Genomic DNA, 13300 nt, shown 5'->3' with positions numbered 1-13300 from the left:
TACTGTAAGATGAGTTCACTATGACAACTTTAATAGTTTATTTCAGTCACTGAAGTGCCCCTTTAATATACTTGTATAATCATTAATCTATTACAACTGTAATTTAATAGAGCGATTTTATTGCATGAACATACCTTCTCTGATTTCGACGAAATCAAAGTAACAGTTTTGGTGTGCTTCGAGCTGGAAGCTGCTGAAGCTGACTGATATCGATGTGTCCGTGAAATTTTGGTTAGAAATCACCCATATACACTCCTGACTGTTGGTATAGTTAGCTCCATCCTGGTACCCAGGGGAGGTAATTCTTCCAGGATTGGCCGTTTGATATCCTCCACAAACTACACAATATATGGGAGTACTGTAAAACTTATGTTGTCGTGCTTGATTTACTGTAAACATACTTCTGCTGGTGCAATTAAAGTTTAGCGCAGCATTAATTGTTTAAAAAATTGTGTGCAGTGATGAATTCACACATTCGTAATGATTGCAATACTACATGCAATTAGAATATATTATAGCACAAAACGTCTCGCGTGAAAAGTGCTAAATTATAATTAACGCTAAAATATGTATATCTACATTATTTACAGTTATTCATGTTGTGCTTTAGTCAAGCGTATAATTGTTTCTGTGCATGAAACTTATTATATATTTCTAATAAATTCTAAGAGGCATATAATCATATGTTGCAAAGCATATATCAGCTTAATATTGTGTTAAGCGTTAACAATTACAACAGTGTAAAGCATATCTTACTTTGCTCTCTGTATGATGAATAAGAGGCTTGGAATCCCCCATTACTGACAGAACCATCCGTACGGAACACAACCTTCATGGTGTTTCCGCTCGATTCCTGGAGCTGTGGTATTGTATCCCCACAAAAACGAGTTTTTATCGGGGAATCATCCAAAATACCATCATATACCTAGATATAGTTTGAAAGACGCATTACTTACTTTTTTATATGTTATATAGACATAAAATATACAAACAATGTAAGTTGTATTTCAAATAATCCATTTTAAAAAGTAGTATATATGTCCAGCTACAACATACAATATCAAAAGGATCAGTTTAACCAATTTGTTGTAAATCCATCAACAGCTTTATGACAAGTAGCGATTTAAAGAAAATGTTAACGTACAAACAACATACATTGTGTTATGGCTCTAAGCTCATCTGGTTCATTGACATTTGACAGTTGAATAGGAAATGAAAAGATTTAGTATAATGGTGACCATCTTGGATTTTGGATCAATTAAAAAATAATGACAATAGCTCGGGACCATGTTTAAATGATTTAAGTGAAGTTTCAGATAAAATACCCTTGTAGAACCAGAGAAGTTCAAAATCTGTATTCAAGACCCTGCAGTTCAGATGACCTAGAACAGATTAAACCTAAATAATACATTTATAACATATAACTTACTGCAACATAATCAAAACAATAGAGGTAATACATTTATAATATATAACTTACTGCAACATAATCAAAACGACAGTAGGGGCCTGTCTCCAAATTGAAATTGTCGAAATTCAAGGACACCCTGCGACCTTGCTGAACTGTGATTCGCCAAGTACACACCCTTGAATGAGCATACTGGCCCGGGAAGTTTGGGGATGTAAAGGTTCCTGATGAGGATGTCATATCACCACCACAAACTAAGAAAAAAATCATAGATAACCAATTGCCATCACTGCATTTTTTGCAATCAAGTGTGTTTTGAGATTTAGCAAGAAACATTATTGGAAAGAATTAAAACAGCATAGAAAATCATACCTCTATTAAATTAACAAGAATTCCCAGAGGGATGTTGGGACCCCAACAGAATGATTTTTTGAAAGAGAGATTTTTCTACTTTTTTTACTTCAATTCCCACGTCCTTCGAAATATTAAAAATACATATTGGAAAACTTTATATTACGTCTGTTTTTTCTGAAATGGATATGCAGAACCTAGAACCAAAAATATCACACAAGTTTAATTTGAGGAAGCTAGACATATATATATTTGAAATTTCAAAGATTCCTTAGGAGTTTCTGAAAACACCTGGAGTAAAAGACCTTGATAATCTAAATCCAAGATTACAGATTTTTTCAGTCACCTTGTCTGCAACGTCCCAACTAGCAATTTGGATAAGTAGAGCCAAACTTTTAGACAGATACCTTCAGTTTTAGTACTTTGTACGATCTTGTATCTGATCGATACCAAATTGCAATATTAAGAATAAGAAATAAATAGCAGTATCAAATATTGTTAAGTACAGAGCACGAACTACGGCCAATAGGCGATTTAGATAGCCTACATTAGTAAAGCATTTCAGCCAAATACATTGAACAGAAGGATATTACCTTCCACACTGGCTTGGAAGTTAAGAGAAAATCCTTGTCGATTATTCTGGGCATTGGACTTGAATGTGACCATTGCAAAACTGTCTGAGGTAAGAATACTACTTGGGGGTGATGTACCACATGAACGAAGTAGGACTGGACCTAAAAAACAAAATAACGTTAAGTTATGTAGACCACAATTCATATTTTGTAAAACGAAATATTGTTTACATCGCGTAAACGTTTGTTTATAACATATAAAACAAAGTAATGTTTATATTTTTAAAAACAAAGTTATAGTTACTTTATTTAAAAAAAGTAATGTTTATCTCATATAAAAAAAAGTTTTTTTTATAGCATGCAAAAACAAATTTATGTTTATCTCATGTCAAAAAAAGTTATGTTTATATTATGTAAAAACAAATTTATGTTTATATTATGTCAAAATAAACTTAATTTTACGTCATATTATACCAAAGTGGTGTTTATATTATGTAAAAACAAATTTATGATTTTATCATGTAAAAACAAACCTAATTTTACGTCATATGAAACCAAAGTGGTGTTTATATTATGTAAAAACAAATTTATGTTTTTGTCATATCAAAACAAACTTAATTTTACGTCATATGATACCAAAGTGGTGTTTATATTATGTAAAAACAAATTTATGTTTATATAATGTAAAAACTAAGTTATGTTTATATAATGTAAAAACTAAGTTATGTTTATATTATGTAAAAACTAAGTTATGTTTATATAATGTAAAAACTAAGTTATGTTTATATAATGTAAAAACTAAGTTATGTTTATATAATGTAAAAACTAAGTTATGTTTATATATTATGTAAAAACTAAGTTATGTTTATATAATGTAAAAACTAAGTTATGTAATGTTTATATAATGTAAAAACTAAGTTATGTTTATATAATGTAAAAACTAAGTTATGTTTATATTATGTAAAAACTAAGTTATGTTTATATAATGTAAAAACTAAGTTATGTTTATATAATGTAAAAACTAAGTTATGTTTATATAATGTAAAAACTAAGTTATGTTTATATAATGTAAAAACAAAGTTATGTTTATCTCATGTCAAAAACAAACTTACCTTTACGTCATTTAAAAACAAAATGATGTTGATATCATGTTAAAAGTTGCTTATATAATGTAAAAAAATGTCCATATCATGTAAAAATGATTAAATCATGTAAAAAGCTACGTTTATATTATGTAAGAAGAAATTTATTTTTATCTCATGTCAAAACAAAGTTATATTTATTTCATGTAAAAAGTTGTTTATTTCATGTAAAAGGTTGTTTAATTCATGTATAGTTGTTTATATCATGTAAAAAAACTATATTGATATCATGTCAAAACAAACTTACCTGAACGACTATATCATGTAAAACAAATTTATGTTTATATTATGAAAAATATCAAGTTATGTTCATACTATGTAAAAACAAAGTTTTGTTTAAGTCATAATGTCTCTCACCACTGTCAGTATTTAGACCCAAAGTTCGTAACAGGAGAGGAACAGATCTGGGGGTCGGATGAAGGACCCTCCAAACACTTGATATACCAATGGAGCTACCTAAATAGCTTGTCATTGGTGATTGACTAAGTCCGAGCTCGCAACAGAATGTTATTGTTAACTTATATTTCAACCTATTGAATGCATTTCACTTAAATGTAACCAATCACATTAATTTTGTTTAACTAAGCTTGAAAATTATTTGTTAAAATATCCTCATATCAGCTATACATGATATATGTAAATGAATTTCACATACTTTACTTATTAGTTGACCTCAAATTGAATGTAATTTGATGAATAATTCATTTCGTTATGTAGTAAACGTGAAAGTTACCTGTTTAATCAAACATGATTGTTAGCTAATGGATTGGACCAAAACGTTAGCTTATGGATTTGACCTGAATGCTAGCTTATGGATTGGACCTGAATGTTAGCTGATGGATTTGACCTTAATGCTAGCTTATGGATCGCACCTGAATGTTAAATTATGGATTGGACCTGAATGCTAGCTTATGAATTTGACCTGAATGCTAGCTTATGAATTTGACCTGAATGTTAGCTTATATATTTGACCTGAATGCTAGCTTATGGATTGGACCTGAATGCTAGCTTATGGATTTGACCTGAATGTTAGCTTATTGATCGGAACTGAATGTTAACTTCTGAATTACACCTGAAAGTTTGCTTATGAATCAAACTTGAATATTTGCTTAATGTATTAATTAACTTGAATGTTGCTTGATGAATTACACCTGAATGTTGCTTTATGAATTACACCTGAATGTTGCTTTATGAATTAAATTTGAATGTTGCTTTATAAACTAGTCTTGAATGTTGCTTTATTAATTACATCTGATTACTATTTAGCTGGTCAATTACAACTACACGTACTATTTTTTACTAATTTTTCTCGTCTTACCTGTTGAATTGATGTCCCTGATCTCTAGGAAATCGTTGTCATCTGTACAAGCATAGGAGTACTCCAATTGGAAATCATTAAAGGTGAAGGTCATATAGTGACCAGTTGGTGCCTCGATGTCCCATACACAATAACTATTACTTTGGTAATTATTAGGATAGTTTGGCGAAGTGATAACGCCATTCATTCCGTAAACACGTCCTCCACAATCAGCTAAATTAAGCAATAAAAGAAATAATTAAGTATCCATATTTAGTTTCCTAGTCTGATAATAACGAACACATTGTTATTGAGGATACAAACGGAAAGAGTTAAACATTTCAAGTGATAAAAATATGTATAATACTTGTGAATACCAATATACATATATATATGAATGTGTCTAATTAAAACAATATATATAAAATAGTTTATTTTGCTTTTCGTTCATACGCAATTTCATATAGAACAGGGTGCCACGTTATGTTTTCGGGACGCACTTAATTATTTCTAAATATTTCTATCTTAATGTAAATTGAAGAAAAATACTAATTAGTCTGCAACTATTTTTGAAAAAAGATAATTTGTTAGCGGTGAAGCATCTTAAAGTTCCGATATCCGTATCTGTCTGATTGTTCTCGTATTTTAGAAGAACTTTGAAAAAAAAATGCTTTTGTAAATCATGTAGAGATAGGACTAAATCAAGGTTAAGATGGGCGGTAATAGTTTGGGAAAATGTGATAAAAATTAAAATATTGAACATTGCTAGGTGGGTCCCACTTTTCAAACAAACCGAAGTTAACGGCATTGTAAAGTCGTCGCCGTGAACGTCATGTGACTACCGTACCTACGTGACGTCTTTCCGACCTCATCTGAGAACGGTTCATGAACTTTCCAACTTCTACCTGACAACGATCGTAAATTTAATGGCGTCCAGTTTAAAATGAAGACATGTTTACCTGCATAGACTTTCAACAACTGCTTTACCAAACTTACTAAGAAGTGATCATAAATATTCTACAAAAAGTAACAATATCGGGGCTGAATCTAGCTTTACAAATTTTAACAATAAAAGGGTCTGAATCTACTTTACAAAGGGTAACAATATCGGGGTCTAAATCTAGCTTTACAAATTTTAACAATAAAAGGGTCTGAATCTAGCTTTACAAAGGGTAACAATATCGGGGTCTGAAACTAGCTTTACAAATTGTAACATTATCGGGGTCTGAATCTAGCTTTACAAAATGTAACACAATCGATGTCTGAATCTAGCTTGACATACTAAGGATAACAATATCGGGGCTGAATCTAGCGTTACAAAATGTAAGAATATCGGGCTGAATCTAGCTTTACAAAGAGTAACAATATCGGGGCTGAATCTAGCTTTAAAAAGTGTAACAATATCGGGGCTGAAACTAACTTTACAAAGTGTAACAATATCGGGGTCTGAATCTAGCTTTACAGAGTGTAACAATATCGGGGTCTGAATATAGCTTTACAAAACGTAACAATATCGGGCTGAATCTAGCTTTACAAAGAGTAACAAAATCGGGGTCTGAATCTAGCTTTACAAAGTGTAACAATATCGGGGTCTGAATATAGCTTTACAACGGGTAACAATATCGGGGTCTGAATCTAGATTTACAAAATATAACAATATCAGGATCTGAATCTAGCTTTACAATATAACAATATCGGGTCTGGTTCTAGCTTTACTTTTTGCAGCTAGTTACGTATAGTGTGATTCATAATAAAACTGCATGCAAATCTACACATTAGAAAGCAGAAGAAAAAACAGAAGAATTCAAATTTTAAGAAAAGAATTAAGTACACGTTACCTAATTTATACATTGCTCGGAATCCAGCATGTGCAACACTGAGATCAGTACGGAATCGCACGAACATCACGTTCCCTGTCGACTTTAGAGTACTAGGGATAGAACTCCCACACACATGAGACAGGATAACCGAGTTTATTGTGCCGCCATCACGAACTTCAACATAGTCAAACTGACACCTGAAGCAAAGAAAACATTCTGTGTTCCAAACAGTTGTATGGCCATTTTTCACCCTAATGATTAGGTTTCTTCGTTTGACTATTCCGACAGAAAATACTATTTATATTCAACTTTTATAATTAGTTTTCAAACCTTCCTTTTCCTCCCAAATTTTCCTAAAATCACTTTATATTATTTGATAAGATAAAAGGATTTTTTTCTGATATAAACCCTTTATTCAATTTGTCTGCATTTTAATAATATTTAGCCATTCATTTTGGTATCTAATCAATAAAAGTGTTTCTTACTGGTTATGGTCTTCTATATAAAAGTTGTCCACGAAGTCAAGCTGTATACTTTCTGATGACGGCGCAGTTATGATCCAGGTACAGTCCACATTGTGAGGGTAATTCTCTGGGTAGTTCGGGGATGTAAAGTAGCCACTTGTCACTCCATTGGTCAAGTAAAGTGAGCCGCCACAGGTGACACTGACCTCTGTGAACTGAAGCTGGAAACCAGTGCCAGCACCAGTTGCATCACTGACAAACACTACCGTGAGATAATTATTTGAGGTGTTCATGGTTGGGGGTGAAACACTCCCGCAGTATTTCCCGGTTACCGAGCTGCCAATAGGAGGCGAGGTCATGGTAGCTCCACCAAGCAGCTGTCAACAAAGTTGATTTTAATGTCCTTTTAGTTTCTACGCTACGTTGTGCTTATTGTATGATGATTAAGTTGCTTTTTCAAACTTTTTCAAATATTTTCTTTTAATTGTACATATATATATTGGATATAATTCAAAATGCAAAAAATTACAACTTCAGGGAACTATGTTCAATGTCAGCAGTTATCACCGTTATTAAAGTAATATTATCATAAAGTGATACCATATTTGTACATCTAAGTATGGATACGGATAGGTTATATCTATTACCTGAACACTGTCCCCTCCACAGGCTTCTCCTGACCCAATCACATTGAATCCTCCGATAAATGCCACTTGAATTGTTCGACCTGTGGCTACAATTACATGCCACGTACAATTAAGATTATTTGGGTAGGAGTTGGGATAGAATGGACTTTGCAATACACCAGATGGCATACGTAATATTCCACCACAAACTGTCAAAAAGAAATATACATAACGCATTTCAAATTAAGACGTGACAGTTCATAAAACGAAACAGAAGCGCCTGCTGCAATTTCACACAATGGTTATAAGCAGTTTATATACAAGATCAATATGGAAAGCTGATGTCTGTTAGAAGACACCCCGTCAACCATTAAGCTGGCATTCAGCTGCAGTTGCATATACATCTAAATCTTCACTGAAATTGGACAATCGTTTGCCTTTGGTGATGCTCCTACTTTTAGGCCAACAAAAGCCCACGATGGTGATGTTGCCCCTTTTAGACCACAAGAGCATATTCTGGTGAGGACATGCCCCTATTAGGACCGCACTGTGGTAATGTTGCCCCTTCGTAAAACTATAAATTATAAGTGATATAATACTCATTGAAGCAACAATTAAGATATTGACCCGTTACGAGGTCATTTCAACCTATTTTTAGATTTCAGACGTGTTCAAAACTTTAATTAGGGTATTCAGTGTCCCCAATATACCTAAAAACAATTTTCCTTGAAATTAAGGATTAAAAAAAATTGAAATAAAAAAAAAATAAATAAAAAATAACAAATTATCCATTTAACGATCAGGTCGACCATCTTTGATTTCTCAGTTATTTTCGAGTGCAATTAAGAAATAGGGGCTTATTGTTGTAGGAAATCTTCAGAAATCAATTCTATACAGGTGGACAGGCAGAGATGATTACTATTATAGGGCTTCAACATATCTGATGTTGGGCCCTAATTAGACAATAATTTTGATGTATTTACACTTGCTAGGCTTGTTCACTATACGCACTATAGCCGATTTTGTTTACCATAACTGCATGGTTACATTGAACTTTGAACTTGCGTGTGAAAATGTTCTATGCAACGTAAAAGGGCTACCTTTTTAAAAAAAGAAACACATGGCTTTGTTTACATTTTGACGCAACATTACGTGTATATTACTGTTTTTCATAGAATTTGGGAAAAATGTAAACAATACATATATGTTTTATATTTATATATGATACAAACCTTTTTAAAATTAACAATTGTATAAAGAAACGGGAAAAAATATCCCGACCGGGGCGACGTGCAGCGCTTTCATTTTTGTTAAAAATGATGGATGTCAAATGTAAACATTACCTCTGTGTCTGTGTCCTATGATCGAGTCTTTGGGGTTGACGGGCGTGAGACCCTCTGACAGAGCTAGGTCAGTTATAAACATATTCTCTTGTCTTTGTTCTTTGAGAATTTAATCATGTGCATTATAAAACATGCACCGCTAGTAATCCACGTGTTGACAGTTACGTGTCACCACAAATACATTGTAGGATCCATCGAACACAAGTGAAGTTGTTCCATTTATAGATGGCGATGGATTTAAGCGTAGATTATATAATCACATGGTTCCGAAGGATGTAATATCATCAAGTCAGTCGACAATCTCAAACAAATTTAGCTACTTGAACATCGATGTTTTGACAACTTCGGAAAACTCAGTGTGTAAGTGTGCATCAGCCTCGCCTCGCCGCACAATAACGGTCACCGAGTTCACACATGTGGCCGAGTACAAATACTTTATGTTACGCTATATATTAACTTTTAGCAAGATTGAATACCTAACTAATTAAATAAAATTATCTCTGAAATTTACTTTGTTTGTCATGTTTATTTTACACTAAAATATTGAACTTTTTTGTCATCACGTGAAGAGTCATCGTTCGCTGTTCAATTGAGTAAGCTCCTCCCACTTTTGACCGACTTTTATTGAATAATTACGTCACTTTCAAATGACGATTTTATTGCATAAAATATAAATAAAAAGTCGTATGAGTGTAAATATAGGGATTGGATTTCATCTTTATGTTAACCATGCTTTTATGGAGCAATTCCTCACAGAATATATTCAATATGGGGCGCTAACACGCCGCATAGAATATATTCTTAGAGGAATTGCTCCATACAAGCATGGTTAACATAAAAACGAAATCCAATCCCTATATATTTACACTTGCTAGGCTTGGTCACTATACGCTAATACTAGCCGATTTTGTTTACCATAACTGCATGGTAACATTGAACTTTGAACTTGCGTAAGGAAATGTTCTGTGCAACGTAAAAGGACTACCTTTTTAAAAAAAGAAACACATGGCTTTGTTTACATTTTGACGCAACATTACGTGTATATTACTGTTTTTCATAGAATTTTGGGAAAAATGTAAACAATACATATATGTTTTATATTTATATATGATACAAACCTTTTTAAAATTAACAATTGTATAAAGAAACGGGAAAAAATATCCCGACCGGGGCGACGTGCAGCGCTTTCATTTTTGTTAAAAATGATGGATGTCAAATGTAAACATTACCTCTGTGTCTGTGTCCTATGATCGAGTCTTTGGGGTTGACGGGCGTGAGACCCTCTGACAGAGCTAGGTCAGTTATAAACATATTCTCTTGTCTTTGTTCTTTGAGAATTTAATCATGTGCATTATAAAACATGCACCGCTAGTAATCCACGTGTTGACAGTTACGTGTCACCACAAATACATTGTAGGATCCATCGAACACAAGTGAAGTTGTTTCCATTTATAGATGGCGATGGATTTAAGCGTAGATTATATAATCACATGGTTCCGAAGGATGTAATATCATCAAGTCAGACGACAATCTCAAACAAATTTAGCTACTTGAACATCGATGTTTTGACAACTTCGGAAAACTCAGTGTGTAAGTGTGCATCAGCCTCGCCTCGCCGCACAATAACGGTCACCGAGTTCACACATGTGGCCGAGTACAAATACTTTATGTATTACGCTATATATTAACTTTTAGCAAAATTGAATATATTAACTAATTAAATAAAATTATCTCTGAAATTTACTTTGTTTGTCATGTTTATTTTACACTAAAATATTGAACTTTTTTGTCATCACGTGAAGAGTCATCGTTCGCTGTTCAATTGAGTAAGCTCCTCCCACTTTTGACCGACTTTTATTGAATAATTACGTCACTTTCAAATGACGATTTTATTGCATAAAATATAAATAAAAAGTCGTATGAGTGTAAATATAGGGATTGGATTTCATCTTTATGTTAACCATGCTTTTATGGAGCAATTCCTCACAGAATATATTCAATATGGGGCGCTAACACGCCGCATAGAATATATTCTTAGAGGAATTGCTCCATACAAGCATGGTTAACATAAAAACGAAATCCAATCCCTATATAAATTTTTATTTTTACCACTGTAAAACATGAGTGAAGCATATCTACGTGAACGTTAATTTTGAGCAATGTAAAGTAAGGTGTACCTGCTTGAACGTTAACAGAGAAGCCAGTATTGTTCAGGGAGTAATCTGTTTTAAATCGCAGTGTCATCTGAGTGGTAGTCGATAACACAGGCTGGGAATTACTACTTCGTCCACAATACCGACCTAGTTGTCGGCCGAAGTTACCATTCACTACTGGACCTGAAAAACCAATAACATGTTGATTAATGTGTGAAAATAACGAAAGAAAATTTTGTCTATGTTATTAACTGTACATTTGGTCATCAACAAGTCTTTCAAAGATAATAAGAGGTCATATGCCTTAATGGTTTGATACAGATGTACAAACACTTGGCCGATTGCATTCATCAGAGAGTACATAGTATATAATATAAACATATAATTTTATTTAGTGCCAAAAAGGCCTCAAACTGGACAATGTAACAGATACAAACTTTTAGTAAAACAAAAAATAATAACTGCATAAAGGAATTGATTTTGTCAAGTTGACCTTTTTTCTATAAATGTATATATATATATATATATATTTGCATCACACCTGTAAATTAAGAAGACTTTTAAAATGCTAGCAATTTAAACTTTTGGCTTTGCCCTTCTGCTCAATGGGGTCAGCCAACATCAATTTGGTTATAAAAATGCTATCTCAGACTAATAATTCTAACTAAGTCTGACTTACATTTTAAATGAAAATTGAACAAATAATGGCCTCAAATTAGTTTTTCCTACATAAACTATTAGCAAATGACCAACTTTCCAGGGAAAAATTCGAGTACAAGGGCCACGGAATTCACAATTCTGGTAGATGACCTTTCAATGCACGTAGAGTATTTGTTTTTACCACATTTCGATTGGAGAAGATTTTTTTCAAATATTAATATTTTTTACAGTTTTTGGCCTCTCTCACAGGCTATATATATGCACAATACCCAGGTAATTTATGAAAAGAAAAAAGGCCACCAGTAAAAAATATTTCTCCATCAAATTGATCCCAGAAATGTAATGATAGTAAAAATTTAACAAACTTATCCCTAACCCTAGTCTCAATAAGATGTTTTATACAGATAAACTCTGCTAAAAATACAATCATTCAGGAAATCCACAAAAATTATGACAGACTGAATTCAGTTCCCTTAAAGCTAAACGGAACTCGGAACCTGTTTCTAGATCCGTTTAAGAATTTTGTTTTTAAAATGAAATTAAAGAAATTCAGTTCATGTGATTGGGACATATTTCAAATAATGTTTGTTGTGTTTGAGATAGAGTCAGTTTAAATACGTTTTCTTCTAACTCCAATTTCCGTGAACCGAGTTCCGTGTAAGTAAATTGTTTAGGAAAATTTTCAATCATTTAAGACAAAATCAGTCAATGTGCTTTGGACATATGAGAAATGTTGCCTGTTGTCTGTTACCATGGTTTACTAGTAATGAATCCACTATAATTTAGTTTTCGATCAACTCCCATTTCCGTTTTACCTAAACGGAACTCGGAACTGGTTTAAAGATTTTTTTATACGATTAAAGAAATTCAGTCAAAGTGTTTTGAACAGATGCCAAATGATGCCTGTTGTCTTTGTTTAATTGATTACTAGTAGTAAATCCACATCAATTTAGTTTTCGATCGACTCCCATTTCCGAGTTCCGTGTAAGTAAATGAATTTCGCAGACACAATAAAATGTGTAACATGAGGACATAGGGGTATTTAAAGTAATATGCAGACAAAGATATACAGAAAGTTGTGTTCAATTTAAAGTATTAACATTACATTCCTATGAGAAATTGCGAAAATTTTTATAACTTGGATATTGCAAACATTCGTAAGGCGCTCGTAAAGTTTTTAAAAACGTAGGACATTTGGTATAATACTGAGTAAATTAGCTTTAATTTCTGTGTTTTCACATTAGAAAAGAAATTAATCCCCAATATCAACATGACATGAATTATTCTATTCTCTTTTGGGATACTAAGCCATCGTTTCAATAGTAACGGAAATTGTGTAATAGAAATGCTGGTTTGTTCCGACAATTTTATTGTAAATAATTTTCGAAATTATTTTTTTTTTAATTCTGATAAAACTGACCTTTAGACGAGGATTTTTTTTTATCTGCAAACCATTTTTGTATA

The 13300-nt window shown here is 32.6% G+C and overlaps 1 protein-coding gene across 1 annotated transcript in view; it reads right to left on the bottom strand.

The window, feature by feature from the left end:
- LOC138322026 (cubilin-like) overlaps nt 1-13300 on the bottom strand; it is a 157923-nt gene that overhangs the window by 56283 nt on the left and 88340 nt on the right. The window contains exons 33-41 of the mRNA XM_069266083.1: nt 11201-11359; nt 7702-7889; nt 7076-7431; nt 6609-6787; nt 4792-5004; nt 2353-2493; nt 1481-1662; nt 757-925; nt 135-338 (exon numbers count right to left, since the gene is read on the bottom strand). Coding sequence (XP_069122184.1) covers nt 135-338; nt 757-925; nt 1481-1662; nt 2353-2493; nt 4792-5004; nt 6609-6787; nt 7076-7431; nt 7702-7889; nt 11201-11359 — 1791 coding nt within the window. The remainder of the gene's footprint in view (nt 1-134; nt 339-756; nt 926-1480; nt 1663-2352; nt 2494-4791; nt 5005-6608; nt 6788-7075; nt 7432-7701; nt 7890-11200; nt 11360-13300) is intronic.

Source organism: Argopecten irradians, chromosome 4, assembly GCF_041381155.1.
Source record: "Argopecten irradians isolate NY chromosome 4, Ai_NY, whole genome shotgun sequence".
NCBI lineage: Eukaryota > Metazoa > Mollusca > Bivalvia > Pectinida > Pectinidae > Argopecten > Argopecten irradians.
This window is presented reverse-complemented; position numbering and strand designations above follow the sequence as displayed.